Here is a 23,408-nt window from a genome sequence, read left to right on the forward strand (position 1 = left end):
ATAATGTTTAAATCGATTAAAAGACAGTTCAGTGATGGCATTAGGAAGTTTGTTATAAAATCTTACACAATACCCATGAATGATTTTTTAAGATTTTTACCAAAGACATATGTAACTCCGTATATAGACCGCTACAGTCTAAGAAAAAAACGTACCTCAGAACTATATAGAAAAAGATACGGTGGCCTAGATGACGTTACACCTTTGGGGGACGCTCGACTAGATGGCGCTAATATGAATATTTGACATTTTAACACATATCAAGCTTAGAATTTGGGCCAAATTGTCAAAACTGAGGTTTAATAGTTTTGAGCTTGTGTCGAGAGATGGCAAGTACTTGAGTCTATGCACTATGATGACATATTTTACTTTGACAGTATCTATCTATAACACTTGATCCTCTTTGATTTGACTTAAGCCGATAGTCCACTATCATATGTTTATCATAGAAATATGATCATAGGTCTCTATGCCTCCCTTTTTCTCCAACGTGGAGAAAAAGGACGGCATGTAGCCTATGATCATATTTCTATGATAAACATATCATAGTGGACTATCGGCCTTAATCTCGTCATCGTCATTCTCTCACTTGCTCTCACTATATTCTGTTCAAATAGGAGTTAGGCCGATAGTCCACTATCATATGTTTATCATAGAATATGATCATAGGAAACATGCCATTCTTTTTCTTAACGTTGGAGAAAAAGGGAGGCATACAGACCTATGATCATATTTCTATAATAAGCATATGATAGTGGACTATCGGCCTTAGTTTTTTAGGCGGTTGATAATAATAGTGCATTCTGATACAAGTGTGGAAAAGAAGAAATTAGTTACAAGTGCTAAATTGAAACACGAGGCCGAGGTATAGTTTGGGATCCACTCGTATACATGATGCCTGGAAAATTGTATTAATATTGTCAATAAACTATTTTTATTTATTTATTTATTTATTTAATTCGACAAGTGTTCCGAATTACTTCTACATGTCATGTCATGTCGATTAAAATTACTCTGTTCGTTCGTTTTGAATTTCTTATTTTTAATTCTAATACTGTACAAATTCAGATATTTAATAATTTAACTTCATACCGATCACTTTTTTTTTTTATAACTCCAAACAATTTTTGTTTTTTCTAAACTATATCTTAGTATCCTGGACTCTTGGTCTAGGTTTCAGTGCTGCCGAGATCAGCTCCTTGGCGGGCGCTTCTACGCAAAGCCACAAAATGGCGGCCGCCGCGAATGACATGAAGATGGTGGCGGACAGAATTAAAAACTGAAAAAAAAAAGATTAAGATAAGTAAAAAATATTGATACTTTCATAGATTGTACAAAACCCTAGAGGAAGGATACGTGACGTTATCGTGGCACCACTTTCTTTACGACAGTGTGAAAGCCAAAGCTGCAGTAAGAGCACAAAATAAAACACGACGCGTGAACAAAATACCAAAAGCAACGGCTTTTTGTGACAAAAGACATCCATTAGTTAATGGACCGTTTATCCTTGGGCTTACACTCAGTATCCTATTGAAAAGCTCTATTTTGTGACATCATTGTGTAAGAATGATGAACAAGAGCGTGTTTTGGAAGTATCTTAGAATACCTATAATTAATTTTGGTTAGGTACCTACAATCTATGCTAAGAATACATAATTTATTATCTTAAATATATAAACCGGGTCACTCATGTGTCAAATAGTCGAAAAACGCTCGACATTTTTCGCTCCATTACGCGTTAGGCCGTTTTCACATTATCCGATCCGATATCGGATGTCGGAAGGATTTCAATAGAAAAAAATCCAAGATGGCGCCTGTAATGTATGGGATATCGGTCCGACATCCGATATCGGATCGGATAATGTGAAAACGCACTTACGGAGCAAACATTTCCAGCGGTTTTCGATTATTTACACGTGAGTGACTCGGTTTATATGGTTACATGTCAGTGTTTGACGGTAGTTTTGTCATTTATTATCTTGCGTAATTAAGTATGTTAATAGTTATATAACATGCTATATATTTAGAGCCCCATCTGCCTTGCAACTAATTGGATCTTTGCCTTTTGATAAGGTAAAAGAGGCCAAAGTGTTGTAGTTTTCAGCATCAAACACTCTTCGCTGCGGAGAAGCATTGCCACTAAAGGTTATGTTTATGTTTTTGTGTGCTTTGCCACTAAAACTATCCATCTAAAATTAAGCAGTACAGGACTTGACCACCCCAGCTTTCATAAGAAGGTTTATAGCCCGGCGTGGTTATCCATCCAAAATATTTCGTGACAACGTTAATTAAAACGTTTATTCCCATCTTAAACAGCTTTCAAACTTAAGTTCCTAGAAACATCAAAATTCGGTCATAGATTATGAAGTATCCAAAAGTATAGATTTTTAATATGTTCCGAGTTATTCACCTATATTTGGAGGTCTCTGAGAGGCAGTCGTGAAAAGCTCAAAAAAGCATTTTAAGCGGGTCACAGGTAATGGTTTGTTTACTTATTAAGAATTTAATAGTATGATTGTGGTCCTTAATTCAAGACCCATAACACAACAATTGTGTTGCAAATGCTTTGCTGGCCCCTTTAAAAACCTGTAAGTATACTCTTTTTGGAAAACTCTTAATTCCCAGTAGGTGCAACCCACAGAGAGAACCTTGGTATTGGTGGCATTTCCCACAGTGACAAAACTTTTTTCTGAATATAGTAGGTAAGTTCAAAGACAATGCCGTCGCGAGATGAAGTTACGCATACGCATGTTAGTTGTTGTGGCAAACAATATTATGTGGAATAAGTTTGAGGGCACTATTCGCCAACAAACTGTGTCAAGTTTGGCGAAAAAAATGTAAAACTTTTAGTCATAAGTTTTTTTTTTTGATAAAAAAATATAAAAAAATTGCGTGGAAGAAGTGAAACTGCGTAATGTGCTGTTCTTCAAAATTCGAGTTGGCAACACTGAGCGTTAAATGCAGTCAGTTAGAAGTCGCATTAGAAGTTTCACTTAAAAAAAATAGCTTAATCTTACCATAAAGTAATCAGTGAGATGCACAGGCTGGACGAAAGAGCCAGCGAAGCCCCGCAAGAAGAGTGAATGTACCAGAAACGCGCCGTACGATACCCGACCTGTCCAAGTGAAGCCTCGCCACTCCACTATGCCGCGGTATACCTCTGGAATATTAAGTTATTCATTAGTTTCTTTTTTATTATAAATGGGCTTACTCTTGGTCACAGACTAGCCAAAGGCAATGACGTGGCCTATGGTGGAGTAAGCTCGCACAGAAGATGCCTGTTCATCCTAAATTTGAAGGTTGCCGGTTACATCTGGAACTATTCGTGGGGAACAGTGGGCTTTAACCACAGTAACATTGATACTTGACAGTTGACACTGACAATTCTGTGCCTATTTCTGGGTTGAAAAGTAACATCAAATGTTAACTCAGCGTCAATATTTCCTTGTTAAACAAGCAATGAGGCTTAAGTGTCACTGTCGGGCGACAATTGTCATTTTTGTGAAATAGACCACAGAAATCATTAATAAAGTTATCAAATACCGTCTCTACTGCTTATGCGTCGCGCTCTCGACATGTAACGGCGGGGTTGCTACGAAATGGAAAGAAACATGTCGAACGTTATATCGACTTAACACGTGAGTAACCCGCTTAAAATATTTTTTTAAATATGTTTGAGTCTCACGGGAGTTTTATAGTTAAAAATTCCGTCTTCTTTTTTTTCAGTATGTTTGCTTAAGCTGAGTTTAGACGAGCAAGTTATTGCTGCAAGTTTTGAGATAGAAGTATATGCAAGAAAGAGATGCAGATATTTGCCACTCACTCTTACCTATAGTTGCGTCTCAAAACTTGCAGCAATAACTTGCTGGTCTAAACTCAGCTTTAGACGTCAAAGCTTACAATCATAGATTTGCATACCGTTCTCCCTATTTATATGCGGCGGTTTTATGGTAAGACAGCCCTGTTGTATTTTTAACCCCCGATGCGAAAACGACAGGGTGTTGTTTATAAGTTTGCAGTGTCCGTTTGCATGTGTGTGTATCTGGCTGTAGCATCGTAGCTTTCAAACGGATGAACCGATTCAGATTTAGTTTTTTTTTTTTGGTTTGAAAGCTGAATTAGTTGGGCGTGTTCTTGGCCATGTTGGATCAAAGTCGGCCATCTATCATGGGGTCAACAAAATGTATAGGTACCTGTCATTTAGAATTGGTATAGGACTGTGATGCATACTGTTTTAAGATAGTGATAGAAAAGCATAATTATTATTATCAAAGACATAATTAAATAACTCCATATCAAAGACATATATAACTCCATAAATAGATAAAGTCTAAGAAAAAAACGTACCTCAGGACCGTACAGAAAAAGGTACGGTGGCCTAAATGGCGTTAAACCTTTGGGGGTCACTCGGCTAGATGGCGCTAATATTAATATTTGACATTTTAACACATATCAAGCTAAGAATATGGGCCAAGTTGTCAAAATTGAGGTTCAAAAGTTTTAAGCCTGTCTCAAGAGATGGCACTGTGATTAGACATTTTTACTTCGACAGTAACTCTCTATAATACTCGTTCCAATTTGTTATTATGTATGTTTTTCTACTCCCGAACTGTTATTCGTCATTTACAGGGTCGTGCACAGATCTTTAAAACCCTACATAAAGGTCTATTCCCCAAAGCCAGCGTCCGCCGGCTTTCCGCGCATGCGCGCAGTATCGAAAAAACTGAAAACGCATTGTTTGGCTCTGTAACCATGGCGACGCCTTATAACGACACTGCGGGCGTGCGCGGGAAGGTTTTGGGCAGCCGAGCTGACAGTGAAAACCTTTGAGTCAAAATAGAGGAAACAGTGTGAATTTCACGAAAGTTATTCAAGAAAACTATTAAAAACTAGTGCATAGTCGTAGAAAAAGTATTGTATGCAACGGTGTTTAACTGAGTCAAAAAATACTCGTGGCGTCTCAATAACAATTTTCGGCTTCGCCTCAAATTGTTACCCAACGCCACTCGTCTTTTTTGACCTCCTTTAAACGCCTGTTGCATAAAATACTATTTCCTTACACCTGTTTACGCGGAACTGAATAATGTCATTTTTAAATTTTGAATGCTAACATGAGTGCAATAAACAATTTTGAAATTATTTTATTTAAACCAACAATACTCACTTTCAGTCTTAAATATCATACAGATGGTAAAGAAGACGACCAGCAACTGGAAGACGGGTTTGTAGAAAGCGGCGTAAAGCACTCGATACACGAGCGGAACGCGCGTTTCCCCGTAGAATAGGGCCCCGGAGAGGATTACCAGCGTGTCGAAGGGGAACGTTAGCCAGAGCAAGTAACGGTATTTCTGCAACGAAAAGTAATAAATATAGTTAGGGTGTCACTGTGAAATAGGGCCCCGGAAAGGATCAAGAGTATATCGAAGGGGATACGTAAACTAGCCAGTTAGTTGTCAAAGCGGACCCCAGGCTCCCACGAGCCGTGGCAAATGCCGGGATAACGCAAGGATGATGAGGATGATAACGTTAACCAGCCGGCGGTCAGCCAGTCTGGCCCTGACGCGCTAATGCGGAAGAGCGAAGAGATAGCCAGCTACGATGACGATATTATCGTGAGAGTTTGTGCATTTGGCTACGATATCTATCTCTATCGCTCTTGCGTATTGGCGCGACAGAGCCAGACTACACTGAGAGAAATTTGCATTGTGAATTTAACAAGTTCGACTTGTTGCGGTTTATCCGTTTGAATCAGCCAAACGTATGTTTAAAACAATATGTGTCAGGTTGTTTTTATAAAATCGACTTGTTGATTCAAATATATTGCCGATTCAAATGACAAGTAGCTTGTTGTTTGAACCAAAGAGCACGTAGGCGCTATTTTAACCAAAAAACTTGTTGAACGAACATGAAAACTGGTTGTATTTTCTCTCAGTGTACCTTTCGCGGCGTTTTATTTTCGCTTCGCGTCGCAGAAATGCCATTCGGCTACGGCACCAGAGGCGATAACGGAATTTTTGAAACAAAGCATACCTAGTAATAGTAGAAAAGAAACGAATTCGGTGTGGTGACGGGTGAAGAATTTTGCCACCCCTTTTCCTCTCGTAAGTTCTGAGTGGGTTACGGGTAAATTGTGTTGTGGGTAATGGGCAAAATCACAATTTAGCTTACTTGAAAACCCTTAAATTTTGGAGCAAAAGGGGTCCAAGGATGTAAATTGTTGTGTAACTTTATATATTTTATTCTAATACTGATACCCGAAGCAAAAAATCTTTGCGCGTTTTGAGGATTATTGAAAAAATTACTTCCGCAGTTAAAATTAAAACCGATGTTGTTTATGTTAATAATAACAAATTACGTCGTATTATTGACCTAAGCCACATAATAATTATAAAGGTAAGCAGTATAAGGTCGTGGTTCAAATGCTCGAAGGGCAAACTACTGCCCTGTCCTGTCCTGGATTAGAATATATGGGCATTTTTATTTGTGTGATGAGCACAGATATTTGTTCCTGAGTCATGGATGTTTTCTATGTATATGTATGAGTATTTGTACATTATATTAATTATATATATCGTTGTCAGAGTACCTACAACACGCCTTCTTGAGCTTGCCTTGGGAGTCAGTCAACCTGTGTAAGAATGTCCTACAATATTTATTATTTATTTATTTATAAACTGCCCTGGATTAGAAGCCCCGTGGTTCAAAAATAGCCCAAAAATTATTAACACACATTTTACTATACGCCTAGGAACTTTACGATCTGCCTGATCTAATCATTGGCCGCCGCCATTAATTAATATGGTGTTACTAGAGGTCAAAGTATACCGCTAATGTGGCAGTCAAGGTTTAGGCCACAATCTAACGATATTGTAAAGGCGGCCAAATGTTTGTAAGGTTAAATAACAACAGTTTTATAATTATATTCACAAATAATATTGTAAACAAGTGGATTTACTCACATTTATGATATTGATAAATTTTGACATACTTAATGATTTTAAATTGTATGTTCCTCATTTGACAGACTAAAATAATATGGCCATCGGTGTACCGCAAGGGAGTGTTTTCAGCCATAGGATGTACAGTCAAGTGCAAAAATAAGTACCTATCGAAGAAATCGACTCAACAATATGGTACTACGCTCTTATTACATCGGACTAAGGTGCTATGGGACATATTTTTGAGTAAGATGTGTACACCCATATTTTTACACTTGACTGTAGGTACCTAAGACTAATTTTCTCATTTTGACCAAATCTCATTGTGCCCGACATGAAACAGTATTACGATCTTTGTTTAAACACACCCCACACTTTATTATGTCATAGTTACTATTCTCGCTCTCTTCATCTCATAACTAATTGCGATATCAAATACTTACCTTTATCCTAAAAGGCTTGAGCGAAAATCTTCTGATCTAACTGTCTTTTAGGCAAAATTACAGTATATTTATTTATTACACCACAATTTTTGGGCCTCCAATTTTATTGATAGCCTCCTTATTTTATTGTCCCGTTACTGGGGAAAGGCTCATTTCTTTTAAACCAACCCTGTCTTTGGTGAGTTTCTATCATTCCAATATCATCTCACCATATGTTATATTTTTACTAAACAAATAAAAAAAATGCCATAAGTCTTTGTTGTTAGGTAAGGTAACCAAAAGGCTGGTCGCATTACCCCGATGGATAGTAATGCTGATCTGCTAAGCGAAATATTGGCACCAGAAGCATCTATGAGGCACTTGGATAGTTCCTATTGGATCATCATCCTCCTTGCTTTATCAATCAATCAATTTATTTTGCAATTTATTTTGGTTTGATTACAGATATTATTCAAAGTGAAGGTACTCCTTAATTAGCCATTCTTCATAGCATGCAAAATATTCACAACTTTTACATATGTACAAATCTTAACTAAACCATGATATTTCTACCTTTCTAAATGAAACATACCTACTACCAACAATCATTACATTAACATTAAATGATTTTACCCATTAACATTAAATCATTACATTGATTAATTAAAAAAAAAATAATACATTACATTAAATAAAAAAAAGTCAAAATTACATTACATTAAATACAATTAATTCCAGCCGAAGATACGTTGCATTAAATTGTAATATCCCGTAAATATCCCGGCATTTGACGCGGCTCCTGAGAGCCTGGGGTCGGTTGTGACAACTAATCATAAGATTTGACGTAGTCAATAGTTTTTACGAAAGCGACTGCCGTCTGACCCTCCAACCCAAAGGGTAATTAGGCTTTATTGGAATTAGTCCGGTTTCCTCGCGATGTTTTCCTTCACCGAGAGTTTCTATTGGATATTCTCAATTTAATCAATTAAACTCTTACTTTAAAGTGTTCGAAGTCCTTCCCCTCAGTGAGCCAGTGGTACGCCAGCAGACCGCCTCCCATGCCCAGCGTGTACGAGGCCAGGTTCGTGTGTGCTGCGACGTACACGTGTCTGAACACGTTATCGGTTTTGTATATACTTTTCACGTTCCTGTGAAAATACGTTAAAAAAAATATTTGTTAAGTGTTAAATGCTGTTTTATAATATTTGGGGTGTGCCGCAAGGTAGTGTTTTGGCGCATACAAATTTTCATATTTTTATTGATGGCCTAAACATATGTATCTCATAAAGGAGTAGGCAGAGAATTTGAAACTACACAAGTTTCAGAGCGTCTTAGCAATGAACCTAAACATGCAACATAATTATGTGGACAAGACTGATAATAGTCATGACATATTCGTGAAACTTATTTTACCATCGATATTCGTTGTCGTTTATATTTGGCTAATAAATGAACTAAACAATTGAAAAAACTAGGCAGGAAAGCGGGCGATAGGCTGGGAAAAAGCTAGCTTGAAGAAGAAGCAGAAGTCTTATAACCCTATAGCGAGGAGTTGGCCAATGATAAAAACATATGAAGCTTATTACTCTGATCCTCAAAATAAGTGTACAGAGTAAGAGTCAGCAAATACACTACCATAATCAGGCTGACTTCGATCTTATCACCCTATAACAGGGAATTTTCCCTATTTATAACGATGAAAGCATAAGACTCTCTCCATGGATCACGATGGCGTTGAGGTCCTCAAAGTCACTACCATCATCAGGCTGACCTCGTTCTTACACATATAGCGAGGAGTTGGTCAATGATAAGAACTTAAAACTCTTACTCTGGTCCTTGAGTCACGGTGGCATCCAGATCCTCAAAGTACGTGTGCAGCGCAGGAGTCAGCAGGGACACAACCATCATCAGGCCGAGTATAATCTTGCGTGACCGCTGCGTACGCGCTACTATGCAGAAGATCAGCCCTAGAGCGAAGAGCTGTGTGTCAGCTGCTAAATACCTGAAAGGAAATAACTTTATTGTTGGAAAATAAAAGTGAATTTTATGAAAATAATTAAATTTGGGTTAAGTATTTTAACTAAAACAAGTTTGTGGTATATACACTTAGACTCTAGAGCTCTTTCAATCCTACCACATCACAGATGATGCTTTTGGGCACCCTGTTGTATTGGGGAAATTTGTTACGGGAGTACAAGAAGAACTACGTCACCAATGTCACCATATTAATTATTATCCACATTAGGGAGGTAGCACTTTGCGAATTTTTGCAGTAATTGAGTAACGATAACGAGAGACAATATCGATATTGTAGCTACTAAGCTTCTACCATCGTGATTGCTTTTTAGTCCGATTGATCAATTTTTCAAAATCTTCTTACCAAGTCTGCGGCATGCATTCGTTATCATTATAGATGTAGTTGTTGATGTACAGCAGATGGGCCCACCAGTACTGCCGGCAAGCGTCGCTCTCCACTGTGACTATCTGGTTCCAGAGCGGACCTGTCCCCAGGCGCCTCATCACGGTCGCGACAAGACCCAGGATGAGAGCATACGCTGGTGTTAACCTGAAATGAGATGATATGAGAAATTTTCATCACAGGCGTTTATTGCAGACGATTTACATATTAACTTGACAGACATTCAGATGTACTCTTGGAGTGAACAGTCAAATACATTTTTATATTAAAGGAAAAAATGGAAATATTTACGCTTCCGGCGGGACTTGAACCCGCATCCTTTTTGCAATCCGTGCAATGCTCTTTTTCCTTTTTCCATTTTTTCCTTTAATATAAAAATGTTTAGAATCGTTAGCAGACGTTTCTGCTTGTTAAAAATTAAATTCAGTCAAATACACATGTCATATATTTCTGTTTAGATAACGGGATTGGTGACTGTGGAGGCCAATTCGGGAGTGGCACGACCTGCCACATTTTTGGCTGAGAAAACTCATGCCACCTGAATTTAACTTCAGATACCCTGGAATATGCTTAGTATTTATCTACGTTGAGCAATTCGAGCTGATCTAACTTATCTTGACGATAAAGATTTAATTGCCTAAATTTTGAAAATTTTGAAAAAAAAAAATTTGACACCGTGTCCTGGTTTTGAGTGCTTTAGGCACCTACCGCAAATAACTGCGGACACTGTTCGATTCCATTCAGTATATCTATACTGAATGCATTAATCTTATTTAGACCAAATTTTTCACTAATACAAGATAATCTCACCTCAGCCGTCATAAAATCATTCCTCTAGGCAACTCCAGTCAGCTAACGCGATGCTTCTCCGGATGAAGCTCAAAGTAGAACGCTAGTAGAAAATGACACAAATTTTATCCATCCACTATTCGCATTGAACTTACCTCAGCCATCGCAAGATCATCCCTCTAGGCAACTCCAGCCAGCTGACGCGATGCTTCTCCGCGTGAAGCTCAAAGTTGAACGCCAGCAGGAACCCGGACATCACGAAGAAAGTGGACACCACTATAGAGCCGTTAAACAGGATCTGCTTAGAAGGATCGTCTCCTGCCTGAAATAGATATAGGATTTTTTTATTAAGGAACCCGTAAAGGATTTACGCTGGGGCTCAGGAAGACCGAAAAAGAGATGCCGGGACGTCTTGGACGCATTCTATCCACGTTGGCAGGATTGACACAAGACATTGACAGGGTTGAGTGGAAGAAGCGAGGGGAGGCCTTTGCCCAGCAGTGTCACTACACCAGGCTAAAAAAGTACTTAATATATGTCAATTCAAGTTTGTACTCAAGAAGCGAAAGCATGGATAGATGGCATGGAAGCACGGATACCATGGTCATTTTTACAATTAAATAAAAAAAAACCCTTGAAATAGAATCTTTTAACTTACCCTCTCTATATACGCGGTATTCTTGACAAACGCATAGTTCATTATGAAAGTGACGTGACAAAAGAGTACGCATACTACGGTCATTGTCCTGAAAATAAATTAAAAAAAAAAACATTCAGTCGAATTGAGAACCTCCTCCTTTTTTGAAGTCGGTTAAAAATAAGTGGTAAATAAAATGAGGCGCCAAAAATGAGAGATTAAGCGTCGAATACCTCCAGCAGTGAAGGTGCAAGCTTCAAAATCCCTAGGTCTCTCCGTCAACCGTCATTGCGCCAGGGATGAGTTAGCCCTTATTAATAAAGACGCCGGTTCTTCAGAAAGGGAATCCGGTCCTTCATCACTGGTGGTGTATATCGCTTTTTTTGACAACACCATGTCAGTGCCACTCTTGGTAATGAAACGGTTGAAAGGAAATTAACAGTTGACTTCTACGACATCCACGGAAGAAAAACAGTTTTTAGAAAATATAAAGTAATTATTAGAATCGTAGAAACTAATGCCTACGCCAAATCTTAGGATTTAGGTCAAAGCGGACCCCAGGCTCCCATGAGCCGTGGCAAATGCCAGGATAACGCAAGGAGAATGATGATGATGATAAAGTAATTATTAAAAAAATTAAAAATGTCATACCTAAGCCCGTTGAAAAGCTTGAAGCGTCTAAGCCTGGGCTCAGGTCCAACTCCGCTCGGTGCTACCAGCTTTCCGCAGTTTCGCAACAAGGAGAAAGACATCAAGTATGGATTACCTGAAAACATTACGAAGTTTTTATATCTGGATTAACCTAGGGCTCTTTATCACTCAACATGCAGTTTTTGTCGTATTATCGAATTTTTATCTCTTCTTCTTATGGTGCCATGCCATGCCTAATCTAATGGGCATTCAGTTTTCTGGTATTTGATAGCATCTCAGGGTGGCTCCGTCTTTGGTTCATGAGTTTCATGACCAGTCTTTAATTTTGGACTATGTACAATACATAAATATATATCTCGCTTTGTGTGACAGAGCACAGCACAACAAAATTGTAATTTTAGATTTAGGACAGCGTCCAACTGGGGAAGTACCTACCACCTTGCAGAAAACTGCACTTCACCCTACTCATAGTTTTGTATTCCTACCAATGAGGAAGGTTGTAAGAGCTCAAACAAGGATAAGATTTATCACTCTTAATGAACAACAATCTGTCATCAGAGAAGAATCACAAAATAAAACTTACCCTTGGTATCAGCTCCCTTAAAGACATCATAGAAAGTCCCCAGGGAATTCAGCATAATTAAAACCAGGAGCACTACAACCAAAGTATAGTCACTCGCATCATAAGTCACCGTATCTCCTTCCCTTTGACACTCTTTCAGAGCAAGAACCCTTGCTTGTAACTTGTAATCCTTCCATATAGTCTGGTTGAGACAAGTTTCCAAGATGTTGGAAATGTCATCTTCATTTTTGAGGTTTCGTTGGCCGATGAAGTGTTTGCAGGTTTGTGTGAGGCAGACGGCTCTGTGCAGTTGCGTGTGGTTATAGTGTTTCTTTGTGACTTCTGAGTAACCCTGAAAAGAATAGCATGTTACTCATGGCATGACACGAACTAGCTCGTGCTATCATCGCATCTCTTTTGTTGGGACCAGTGTGCGTAGCCGAATGCACAAACGTTCACGAAACGCTCACGACAATATCTCATTCGTCTAATATCTTTGTCGCTCTTGCGTATTATCGCGACAGAGCCAGACTAACTTTCTGCGGCGTTTCGGTGGCGTTTCGCGTCGTAGAAATGCCATTCGGCTACGGGGCCTGTTCCTTTTAGGTAGGTACATAATAATCATAACCAAATATTGGAAAAGACTTATATTGACCGGGATATAGACCGTGATTACTTTTATGATTTTTGTCAAGCTCCCGATATTTCGACGCAGTTGCATGCATCATGATCACGGAAAACTAATCACGGTCTATATCCCGGTCAATATAAGTCTAATGAAAATAACCGTGAATCATTCAAAACTCTTGTTAGAAAAGAGTTTTCCTTAATAATCAGCTTCTCCGAATCATGGGGTCAAGTCCGAACTGACATTGGTATTCACTGCATTTTTTAGCCAATGTTGTAACAGTAGATAGTTGTTCGTCGGGTTATTATGTAAAACTGACTTAGTGCCCAAGGGCAAGGTTTTTATTTATTTTGCTGATTATCTAATAAATTATTTCATCTGCATTTTATGTTATACTTTTAACCGGAAAATGATACAAATTAAATAATTAGTAATCTATATAGTTTACCAAAAAAAGTATGAAAGTTAAAAGAATTTTTCACATCTCTTTTACTTTAACAGTCATATCTCCTGACACTCATTCGTCGCATCCTTAAAATAATATACCTATGTTAGGTGCTCCTAAAACTTTTACACCTCCCGTTTTTATCGTAGTCTGCCAGCCTTAGTAAGTGATCGTCACTTGCTGCTTGACCTAAGACAAATAAAAGTAGTGTGTCTCTCTATCTCTACCTCTCTTTCTGGGAGCTTAAGCTGAAGACTATCTATCAGTCATAAGTAATATGCTTGTTACCCACCGACGTAGTGTAACAAACGTATAATACTAAAGTGAATCATACATGAGCTCTGACTCCTGGTGAGAGAATAGCTCCAGATCAACAACGCAATACCTCCCTCCTGTCTCCAGCATACTGTCATGGTGACCTACCAAATGCTACAACCGCTTTCGCTTCATAGCAAGCTCTCTCTATAGCTCTTCTGTAGTGCAGTTTATATAAAGCTGCGTTTCGATCGGCACGTAACGTCAACGATCGTCACTTCAGAGGCGGCTGTTGATCGTTATAAAAACTATAATACTAACGTGAACAAGTAATGAACATATTGGAGCAAGTCGGGGAGAAGAGGTCTCTGCTAAAAACAATTGAAAAAAGAAGGGGAAACATGTTGGGGCACCTGATATGGCACGATACTTACATAAAATCAATAATCGAAGGGCGAATAGAAAAGAGGAGAGGCAGGGGAAGACCGAGGCGTGCGTTTTTAGACCAACTTAAAGAGAAGACCAACGTAGTGATATATCAGGATCTCAAAAAAGCGGCAGAGAAAGGAACGGAATGGCGCTTACTCCACAGACAAGGGCCTGGCTCTAAAATAATATGATGATGAATACTAACGTGGGTCATCTTCATGAGCACAGACTCCTGACGAGAAAACACCTCCAGGTCCTGAACGCAGTCCCTTCCTTCTGCCTCCAACAAACAAGCAGGCAGCACAGACTACCCGACGTAAAGACGTGTGCTATGATGGACCGGACTCAGCGGTGCCTATTTACTTGATTATATAATTTGAATATTTAATGTTAGTATTTAATAGTTATGGTTATTTTCAGATATAGACCGTGATTACCTTTTTGATTTATGTCGAGCTCTCGATATTTCGACGCAGTTGCATGCATCATATCATGATCACGGAAAACTGACGAAGGCGGGTGGTTAACATCCACTTGCGTTCACTTTCAACGTTACCACTGGTCGCATTCACACTCGATGGTCTGTCCAAGCACACTACACTGCGTCGAAATATCGGAAGCTCGACAAAAATCAAAAAGGTAATTAATAGTAATGTTATATGAGCTCGGAACTATACAGACTGGTAAGAAATTTTTGAGCACTGCGCATAATAATGTGAAACATGCAATACTAACGTGGATCATCTTCATGAGCTCTGACTCCCGGTGAGAGAACAGTTCCAGGTCTACAACGCAGTACGTCCCTCCTGGCTCCAGCATACAGTCATGGTGGTCGTCCATGGTGAACAATGGTGGCATTTTTCTGTACTCCGTGTCTGTGGTCAAAAATTTTTGTATTACGATAACTCACGCTTGTGTTTCCAATAACAGATGAAACTGCTGAACTTGTCATTGTTGTATTAGTTGATGAACTTTGTTTTAATAAATTATGACGTCGAATGCTTCGTCTCTCAGACATAATAATAATAATAATATGGTGTACAATCTCAGGAATTACTTCCTTAACAACGAGTGTGGGATGCATCGTGATGTGGTGGCAGTTGACGGAAACCTCACGCCGCTCTCCTTGGCGAAAGAGAACTGGCGCAAACCTGTGGTACTAAGTACTGCGGACCGCAAGGCGGTATGGGAGAGCAAGCAGCTACACGGGCGGTTCTACAAGGCCCTCACGGGACCCGATGTAGACCTGCTCGCATCGGTGAACTGGTTACGATTCGGGGACCTCTTCGGAGAAACCGAGGGTTTTGCCTGTGCAATTGCGGACGAAGTTATGATGACGAACAACTACCGGAAATATATCCTGAAGGACGGTACGGTCGACATTTGTCGGGCATGCCGCCGTCCCGGAGAGTCACTCAGGCATATCATTTCCGGTTGTTCTCATCTTGCTAACGGCGAGTACCTGCACAGACATAATCTCGTAGCCAGGATTATTCACCAGCAACTTGCTCTTCAATACGGCCTTGTGGACCGCGAAGTACCGTACTACAAGTACTTGCCTGCGCCAGTTCTTGAAAATGGTCGTGCCACGCTCTATTGGGATCGATCTATTATCACTGACAGGACTATTGTAGCCAATAAGCCTGACATTGTGATAATAGATCGACCGCAACGCCGGGCCGTGCTCGTTGACATCACCATCCCCCATGATGAGAATCTCGTGAAAGCCGAGAAGGACAAGTCCAGTAAGTACCTAGACTTGGCTCACGAGATAACCGCCATGTGGGATGTTGATTCAACGATCATTGTTCCGATAGTCGTTTCAACGAACGGTCTCATAGCGAAGAGTCTCGATCAACATCTTAAGAGACTCTCGCTAGGTGGCTGGATCAAGGGCCAGATGCAGAAGGCGGTGATCTTGGACACGGCGCGGATAGTCCGACGGTTCCTCTCTCTGCAGCCCTAACCACCGGCAGCTTGGGCCCTGCCCCGCTGCTGGCGGCACCCTAGGTTAGGTTTTTTATAATGTGTTTATATGTTTTTTATATTGTTTTGTATGTGTTTTTGTATTTTACTTTTATATTCATATTATAAAAAGCTTAACCTAAGAAGCAAAATAAATAAAGGAAATAATAATATATACTTTATTGTGCACCACTTATTAAAAGGAGATTACATTAATAAAACGATTAAAACTAGGTAACAACAGGCGGTCTTACATACTTAATAGATAGTACATAAATTGTTCGTTTTTCGTATAAAAATAATGTAAATTAAATAGGTAGGGTTCAATAAAGTTAAGATCATCGTCACTCTCCTTGTGTTATTCCGGCATCCGTCACGGTTCATGGGAAGCTGGGGTCCGCTTTGACGACTAATCCCAAGACTTGGCGTAGACACTACTACGTTTACGAAAGCGACTGCCTTTTGAGTTTCCAACCTGAACGATAACTAAGCCTTACTGAGATTGGTTAGATTTAAACAAATACTTAAAAAACCGGTCAAGTGCGAGTCGGACTCGCTCACCGAGGGTTCCGTACAAACTTTCAATAGTTGAATCATCAAAATGTTATCATAGAACTCTACAGATTTGACTAAATCCCTCAAGACTCAATTTCTCACATAACAAGTAATATTTTAATATACAATTTTATTGTTAGACAACGTCCAAATAAAATCAAGACTATTCGACTTCAATAGTTTCAGACTTACGACATGTCGCAAGAACGCTCCTGAACCGACCTCATTATATCAGGAAAAACGCGATGTAGGAAATGAGCGTTCAACGTACAGCGACATCTACTCGTATCGGCAAATTGAGTAATAATGCGCGCGAGCTAGTATGGAAGATGATTTTTATGGAATAATTGTTTATTGCGTGAACCGATTTTAACCATTTTGCCTCTATTTGAAAGCAGGTAATTTCATTGTTATTTTGTTAAAAAATACAGGTATAATAAACACCCGCCAGGGTGTTGAAATTGAAAATGTAAATCTGAAAGGGTTTTTATAAATAAAAAAAAAGTATACACGTTAAACTTTCGTGAGACATATTCAAATAATTAATTTAAATACGGTTGTACTCACGTTATTATATCGCTATCGTCTGCGGAGTTTAGCCGTCGCGTGAACTCCTATATACCTGAAGAGGGGCCTCCGAATTGACCCGAAACATGTCGCAGCAATAGCGATATAATAACGTGAGTACAACCGTATTTAAATTAATTAAAAAAAAAGTTTTCAAGATACGTGTACGATTTTATTTTTCCTGTAATATTCATTACAATAGCCATGTTTGGTTAAAATTTTATACATTTATGTTGGTAAACTTCGGAGATAAGGGGGGGGGGGGGACGGTATTTTTTTTTACATTTTCCTTCAAAAAACATTTTTTTTCCACAACCAAAAAATTATAAAAAATAGTTTTGATATGTACAATTTGAGCTCTTTCTAACGATACCCCACTTGACCTAGTTACTTGAAATTTTCAGTTTGCCCCCCTTTCATTTTGGCCATTTTCTATCATTTACATTAATTAATTTAAAAAAAATACTTTCAACTTGTAGAGGTTCACAATGTTTATAACAATTCCAAATTTCACATCGATAGCATAAGTAGTTCTCGAGATATTTAACAATGTGACAGACGGACAGACAGACGGACAGAGTCGCACCATAAGGGTTCCTGTTGTACAATTTTGGTACGGAACCCTAAAAATGGTGCACTGCAAATTAATAAAAAAAGCTTCTAAAAATAAGTTTATAAATTAAAAACTCACCATTTAGATCAAAAATCTTTCCTTCCGCACCAATTGCAAATAATAATAAAATGGGTACTACAACAATTTTATTATTTTCAAACATTGTATTCACTTTATTTACACACACTTTTCACCACTTCATAAAGCTTATATTTTTTTTATAAAAAATAAAATTATTTCTATAAATTCACCTGTACCAAGCTCGTTATATACTGAAAAAACACTTATTAAAAACGAAAAAACTTAATTATGTATAAATAAAATAAAGAACAATTCATATGTAACTAGACTCCTTAACTCAAATAATCTTTTCAATTTAAGATTAGCAGTTAAGTATATTATAAATGCATGCACGTTTCTTAGAAATAAACAGATTAAATTTTTAATTTTTTTTTTTTTTTACCTAGTTGAATATTATGTCTGTTATATAATTTTATGTATCTATTATTTCATACTAGTAATTTAATTTAATGGCTAATATTTTTTAGAGGTCAGTTTGTACTAAACTACAAGTTTGAGAACGTATCAGCATATGGATATCATGGTCAATAATTTCGAGTTTTATAAATTCACAATCGGGGACGCCTAGCGTCACGTTACTTATTAATAACGTAGGTTTGCGTATAACAGCGCTTGTGACGTTGGCTGGCCCACCTAGCCAGTCGCTCAAGTGCTCAAACTCTGTAAGCTTATCGTAGCTAGCTCTCTCTATCGCACTTCTTTAAGAAAAAAACCGGCCAAGAGCGTGTCGGGCCACGCTCAGTGTAGGGTTCCGTAGTTTTCCGTATTTTTCTCAAAAACTACTGAACCTATCAAGTTCAAAACAGTTTTCCTAGAAAGTATTTATAAAGTTCTACTTTTGTGATTTTTTTCATATTTTTTAAACATAATATGGTTCAAAAGTTAGAGCGGGGCGCACTTTTTTTTCCTTTAGGAGCGATTATTTCCGAAAATATTAATATTATCAAGAAACGATCATAGTAAACCCTTATTCATTTTTTAATACCTATCTAACAATATATCACACGTTGGGGTTGGAATGAAAAAAAATATCAGCCCCCACTTTACATGTAGCGGGGGGGGGGTACCCTAATAAAACATTTTTTTCCATTTTTTATTTTTGCACTTTGTTGGCGTGATTGATATACATATTGGTACCAAATTTCAGCTTTCTAGTGCTAACAGTTACTGAGATTATCCGCGGACGGACGGACGGACGGACGAACGGACGGACGGACGGACGGACGGACGGACGGACGGACGGACGGACGGACGGACGGACGGACAGACAGACATGGCGAAACTATAAGGGTTCCTAGTTGACTACGGAACCCTAAAAAGCCAGACTGCGTTTCGGTCGCCACGTAGTGTCAACGAGTCACTTTGACTAGGCCGACAGGTTTAAAAAAAATATAGATATTTATGCAATTCACGATGAAGCGTTCATTTCTCAAATTAAAATTATACCGCTTAAATAAAGCACCCTATTTACAATTTTTTCTACTCCCGTAGTGTTAATCGTCATTTACAGTGTCTTGCATAAATCTTTAAAACCCTACATAAAAGATGCCAGCCGCAGGACAGCTCCCCGCGCACCCACGCATACGTTTAGCCTTTAACGCATTGTTAGGAAGCCTATAATGGGTTCGCGGGGAGCCGGCCCGGGGATGGCGGCGGGGCGGGGGAGTGCGAGCGACAGTGCAGGAACAAAGGGGAGGCCGACACGTCAAAATACAGGAAACAATAGGAATTTCACGAAAGTTATTTAATTCTAGAAGACTATTAAAAAGTAAGTGAATGATCGTAGAAAAAGTATTGTACGCAACGGGGTTTAACTGAGTCAAAAAATACTCATGGCGTCTTTATTAAAAAAAATCAGCTTTGCCTCAAATTGTTACTCACGCCACTCGTCTTTATCGATATACAAATTCCTTCCTTGCACGTGTATCGTACGACGTTCTACAGTACATAATGGTCCTTTGAATTTTGGACATAACGAGTGATGTACTAGTATAGTACCTAATGTACTTTGTGCGAGAAAAAACACCATGTATATAGGGTACTCGCGAGGAACCTGCGTAACTTTAACAGCGTATTTCTGGTCAAATGTTAAGATTAAAACGTCATAAGGTACAGCGGGGCAAATCTCGACTGAGGGGCAATTGTAACTATTCCATTTTTAGGGTTCCGTAGTCAACTAGGAACCCTTATAGTTTCGCCATGTCTGTCTGTCCGTCCGTCCGTCCGTCCGTCCGTCCGTCCGTCCGTCCGTCCGCGGATAATCTCAGTAACCGTAAGCACTAGAATGCTGAAATTTGGTACCAATATGTATATCAATCACGCCAACAAAGTGCAAAAATAAAAAATGGAAAAAGATGTTTTATTAGGGTACCCCCCTACATGTAAAGTGGGGGCTGATATTTTTTTTCATTTCAACCCCAACGTGTGATATATTGTTGGATAGGTATTTAAAAATGAATAAGGGTTTACTAAGATTGTTTTTTGATAATATGAATATTTTCGGAAATAATCGCTCCTAAAGGAAAAAAAAGTGCGTCCCCCCCCTCTAACTTTTGAACCATATGTTTAAAAAATATGAAAAAAATCGCAAAAGTAGAACTTTATAAAGACTTTCTAGGAAAATTGTTTTGAACTTGATAGGTTTAGTAGTTTTTGAGAAAAATACGGAAAACTACGGAACCCTACACTGAGCGTGGCCTGACACGCTCTTGGCCGGTTTTTTCATTACACTATGATGTTGAGTACTACATGTATCCTCTGAACACGCCTGTCATAATATAACCGGTGGACACTCTAATTAATAATGCAAACATTAAAAAAAAATGGAAAAAATGGACCAGTTACATTTGACCCCCCCCCCCCCCGAGATTGGCCCCGCTGTACCTTATAAACTTTAAACATCGTACATTACAAAAAAATATTCTAATACCTAATACGTCAAACAATTCATTTATAGTACCTACATACTTAATTCACTACTAGTATAACCTACTCTTAAATATACCACTAATTTTATAATTTATCAAAATCGCTAACCTATTCCAATATTTAATATTGCTTTTACGTCAATAGACTTCTATTAACAGGTTTTTTTTATTTAAAAACAACCTGATGTATTATCGGAACGAAACTATTTATAATTACACCTATGGTGAAGTCATGCCAAAATTCTGTTTGTATTTTCTTTGTTAGCCTAATTCTCTACAGTCTAGCTCCATTTGTGTACACTCGGTCACTCGTAGATAGCTTCTATAGAAGAAATTTATCATTTCCCAAATATACGTTTGGCAAAACAATTTATCGCAAATTGACATTTAGCAAAACTTTTTTTGGCAAGTACATAATTATTTGTTTCCCAAATAATTACTTTGTCAAATTTCATTTTACCAAATATTATTTAGTCAAATGTTTTCAGTATTCAAATTATTTAGGCAAAATTTCCATTTCCCAATATGTTGTAATTAAATGGCGCACGAAAGGTTTTAAGCCATAAAAGATGAAAAATCTGCCGTCAATTTTTATAATAATTGAAAACTTGTGATTCTGTGTAGAAATGGGGTTACTAATGGATTACCAAAAGTTATTTGCCATTTTCATATCCCAAACAATCTATCCCAAAAATTAAAAAAAGGCAACTAATCATTTCCCAACTAATCATGTGACATATACATATTTGCCATAATAACTATTAATATTTAGACAATATACATTTTACAATAGACAGATACATTGTATTAAAAAGAAACTTGATTTTTTAAAGATCATTATGTTCTATTAATTTTTCATTACATTAAATACTAATTTTCGGTTTGCTTATTGTTGTCAACCTAACAGGCTCCTCCTCGCTTCGCTCATCGTCGCACCTAAACTGACTCTGTCACACACGAGATTTCTGTTACAATACTAATAAAATTATTACATTATATTTATGCCTTGTAATATTTATTGTCAAATGTAGTTTTGCATGGTGTAATCTGTAGAAACATTCTTTGACAAAAAAAATAGTTGACAAAAAATAGTTGACAGTAATTAATTTGACAAAAAAAAGTTGAGCAAACTTTTCTTGTCCACTTGGGAATAAATCAGTTGAGGTTTTACAAATTGCATTGCAACTGTTTGGGAAATTATCATTTGACGGATTTTAATTTTGTCAAATGTTAATATGGGAAAGATTAATTTGATAAACAAACATGTAGTTGGCAAAATTTGTTTAGGAATGTGAATTAAAAGAATCCCGTGGAAAATGAAAATGCAAATGCCTATTTTCAAAATTTTCAATGTAATTTTTTTACCAAACATGGGATATCAGTTTTGCCATTAAAAACGTTTGCGAAATAAAGTTTTGTCTAAATAAACTAAGTAGGTAAAATTGACTAAGTAGGTAAAATTGTGCCAAATGATAATTTCACCGAACCTCCGTGAGGGCAGCGTCAGCAGCAGAGGCGGCCGAGAAATTGAAGGTAGGAAAGTACAGCGGTCTCGGCGCCGAATATATTTTTATCCCATTCGGCGTCGAGACCCTTGGCCCGTGGGGCCCTGGCGCTCTAAGTCTCTTCAAGGACTTATCGAAGAGACTAAGAGACGCCACCGGAGACCGAAGAGCTGGCAGCTTCCTCGCTCAGCGTATTAGCTTGACAATCCAGTGAGGAAATGCTGCCAGCGTCTTCGGTACTATGCCACAGCCACAGGGGCCGTTTTTAGATTTATTTTAGTTTAATTTTAGATTTATTTAGTTTAATTTTTATTTTAAGTTTAATTTTAGAATAATTTTAGATTTATTAAGTTTAATTTACCTATAATATTATTTAAAAATTGTGTAAATATGTTATTCACAAATAAATTCATAAATACTAAAAAAAAATGATAATTTGACCAAACAAATTCATTGCGAAACATACCTTTGCCAAACAATATGCGGCGTTTACGGTCGAAACACTGGGGCCAAGCGCGCGTTGGCTCTGCCAAGATCTAGCGACGCTCCTAATTGCTGTCACAAGTGACAAGGGGGCTGGCCAATATTTTGCTGAACGCAATAGCATTGCCATCCAACGTGGCAATGCGGCCAGTGGCAACGACTTGGCGAAGTTTTTTTATTTATAAGGAACCTAATTTATTTTATTTATTTTTAGTTCTAAGTTCGTAGTTGTGCAATATTGTTTGTTTTTCAATAAAAGTAGAGTATTGTAGGTAGGTAGTTTGATCTCCATCTTCCATTTAGAAGCATCTCAATGATGAATCCATATTCCACTTCCAGCTAGGTGAGAAATTGGATTGGGACAAAATTTTCAGACTAGATAGGTACGTAATAAAATTATTCTTTATACAGACTTCCCAATATCAAGGATGGAGGTTATTAGTTATTCAATTCGTCTGTATGTTTTTTTTAAAGTAATTTTTACAAGCTTTTATTCTACTTGCCTTGTTAGTGTGTTCACTTCCCGGTTTCCGATTA

At 38.0% G+C, this 23,408-nt stretch overlaps 1 protein-coding gene across 1 annotated transcript; it reads right to left on the bottom strand.

Annotated features, from left to right (window-relative positions):
• Nucleotides 1–512: 512 nt before the first annotated feature.
• Nucleotides 513–18,477, bottom strand: LOC125234608 (nose resistant to fluoxetine protein 6-like). The gene is made up of 13 exons (XM_048140930.1): nucleotides 18,339–18,477; nucleotides 17,954–18,126; nucleotides 14,911–15,050; nucleotides 12,440–12,770; nucleotides 11,857–11,971; nucleotides 11,227–11,314; nucleotides 10,724–10,890; nucleotides 9,741–9,926; nucleotides 9,189–9,362; nucleotides 8,358–8,508; nucleotides 5,165–5,348; nucleotides 3,018–3,160; nucleotides 513–1,279 (listed from the first exon to the last, which is right to left on the bottom strand). Exons 2-13 carry the CDS (start codon nucleotides 18,036–18,038, stop codon nucleotides 1,142–1,144), a joined length of 1,902 nt encoding a protein of 633 aa, XP_047996887.1. The 5' UTR covers nucleotides 18,039–18,126; nucleotides 18,339–18,477; the 3' UTR covers nucleotides 513–1,141.
• Nucleotides 18,478–23,408: the final 4,931 nt, after the last annotated feature.

This window comes from Leguminivora glycinivorella, chromosome 16 (assembly GCF_023078275.1).
Source record: "Leguminivora glycinivorella isolate SPB_JAAS2020 chromosome 16, LegGlyc_1.1, whole genome shotgun sequence".
Classification (NCBI taxonomy): Eukaryota; Metazoa; Arthropoda; class Insecta; order Lepidoptera; family Tortricidae; genus Leguminivora; species Leguminivora glycinivorella.

Bases quoted from the DNA above. Each gene is read 5' to 3' on its own strand.
- LOC125234608 (XM_048140930.1), bottom strand. From the start codon at position 18,038: ATGTTTGAAAATAATAAAATTGTTGTAGTACCCATTTTATTATTATTT. The intron at 15,051-17,953 runs GTGAGTTTTTAA...TTTTGACCACAG, and splicing joins AAAGATTTTTGATCTAAATG to ACACGGAGTACAGAAAAATG. The intron at 1,280-3,017 runs GTAAGATTAAGC...TTTTTTTTTCAG, and splicing joins ATCTCACTGATTACTTTATG to TTTTTAATTCTGTCCGCCAC.